General features: G+C 38.9%; 1 protein-coding gene across 1 annotated transcript in view; it reads left to right on the top strand.

The window, feature by feature from the left end:
- The first annotated feature begins 60 nt into the window (after positions 1-60).
- The window catches only part of LOC107714152 (UPF0668 protein C10orf76 homolog), a 21,324-nt gene continuing 20,563 nt past the window's right edge, over positions 61-821 (top strand). Inside the window, exons 1-2 of the mRNA XM_016519897.1 lie at positions 61-150; positions 575-691. Coding sequence (XP_016375383.1) covers positions 590-691 — 102 coding nt within the window. The 5' untranslated portion in view covers positions 61-150; positions 575-589. The remainder of the gene's footprint in view (positions 151-574; positions 692-821) is intronic.

Genomic DNA, 821 nt, shown 5'->3' on the forward strand with positions numbered 1-821 from the left:
AGTGTACATAAGTCTATTCAGCATGGCTAGCGGACGTGATGTAAATACATGGGCGGGGTTTCCGCTCCCACCGGAAGTCAGGCGAGCGAAAAAAATCCATCAGTTCAGCTTGAAGAGAAATGGAATAAAAACAGTGATTCATTTATTCGGGTATGAACACGTTATTGAATTCATTTATTTAAACGGATAGATTCTGATTTAAAATCCTTGTCTGCTTGTAAAAGTAACCGATAGAATGGAAAATGTGTTTATTTTGTTATAAATGGAAGGCAAGGGAGCCAAACAGTTCAGCTTTGATCAGTTAGCGTGACTGTCCCAAATGGAGACTGTGTTGAATTATCATCTCTTTTGATTAAATGCGTGCCTCTTAATTATGTCAGTGATACTAAGTGACCTGTCAAGAGTGTTTCTTTACTGTATGTGATGTTAGGAAGCTACATGCTAAAGCTAAGCTGTCAAAACACATGCATGTAAACACGAGCTGACTGTCTGCATGTACTGTAATGAACGGTTTCTAGGGAAGATATTGGTAAGCGTTATTGTCATATTAATGTGTTTGAACCTGTGTCTATAGTTGCGTTTGTAAGCTATGGCTCAGACTGAGAAGAAAGCAGGTCTCCTGAGGAGAACATCCTCCTCGAAGAAGCCGCTGAAGGAGAAAGTGGTGCTGATGTATGATGAGATATTTGCAGTAAGTCAGTATTTGGGTTTTCACGATGTACATAGTGTGATATCATTAGGGCTGCAACTAACTATTAATCGGTTGGTTATTGCTTTGATGAATCAGATTTTTAAAAATCAAGATTTCACACACACACACA

The sequence above is a fragment of the Sinocyclocheilus rhinocerous genome, unplaced genomic scaffold (genome assembly GCF_001515625.1).
Source record: "Sinocyclocheilus rhinocerous isolate Xijiao unplaced genomic scaffold, SAMN03320098_v1.1 scaffold4525, whole genome shotgun sequence".
NCBI classification, from domain to species: Eukaryota; Metazoa; Chordata; class Actinopteri; order Cypriniformes; family Cyprinidae; genus Sinocyclocheilus; species Sinocyclocheilus rhinocerous.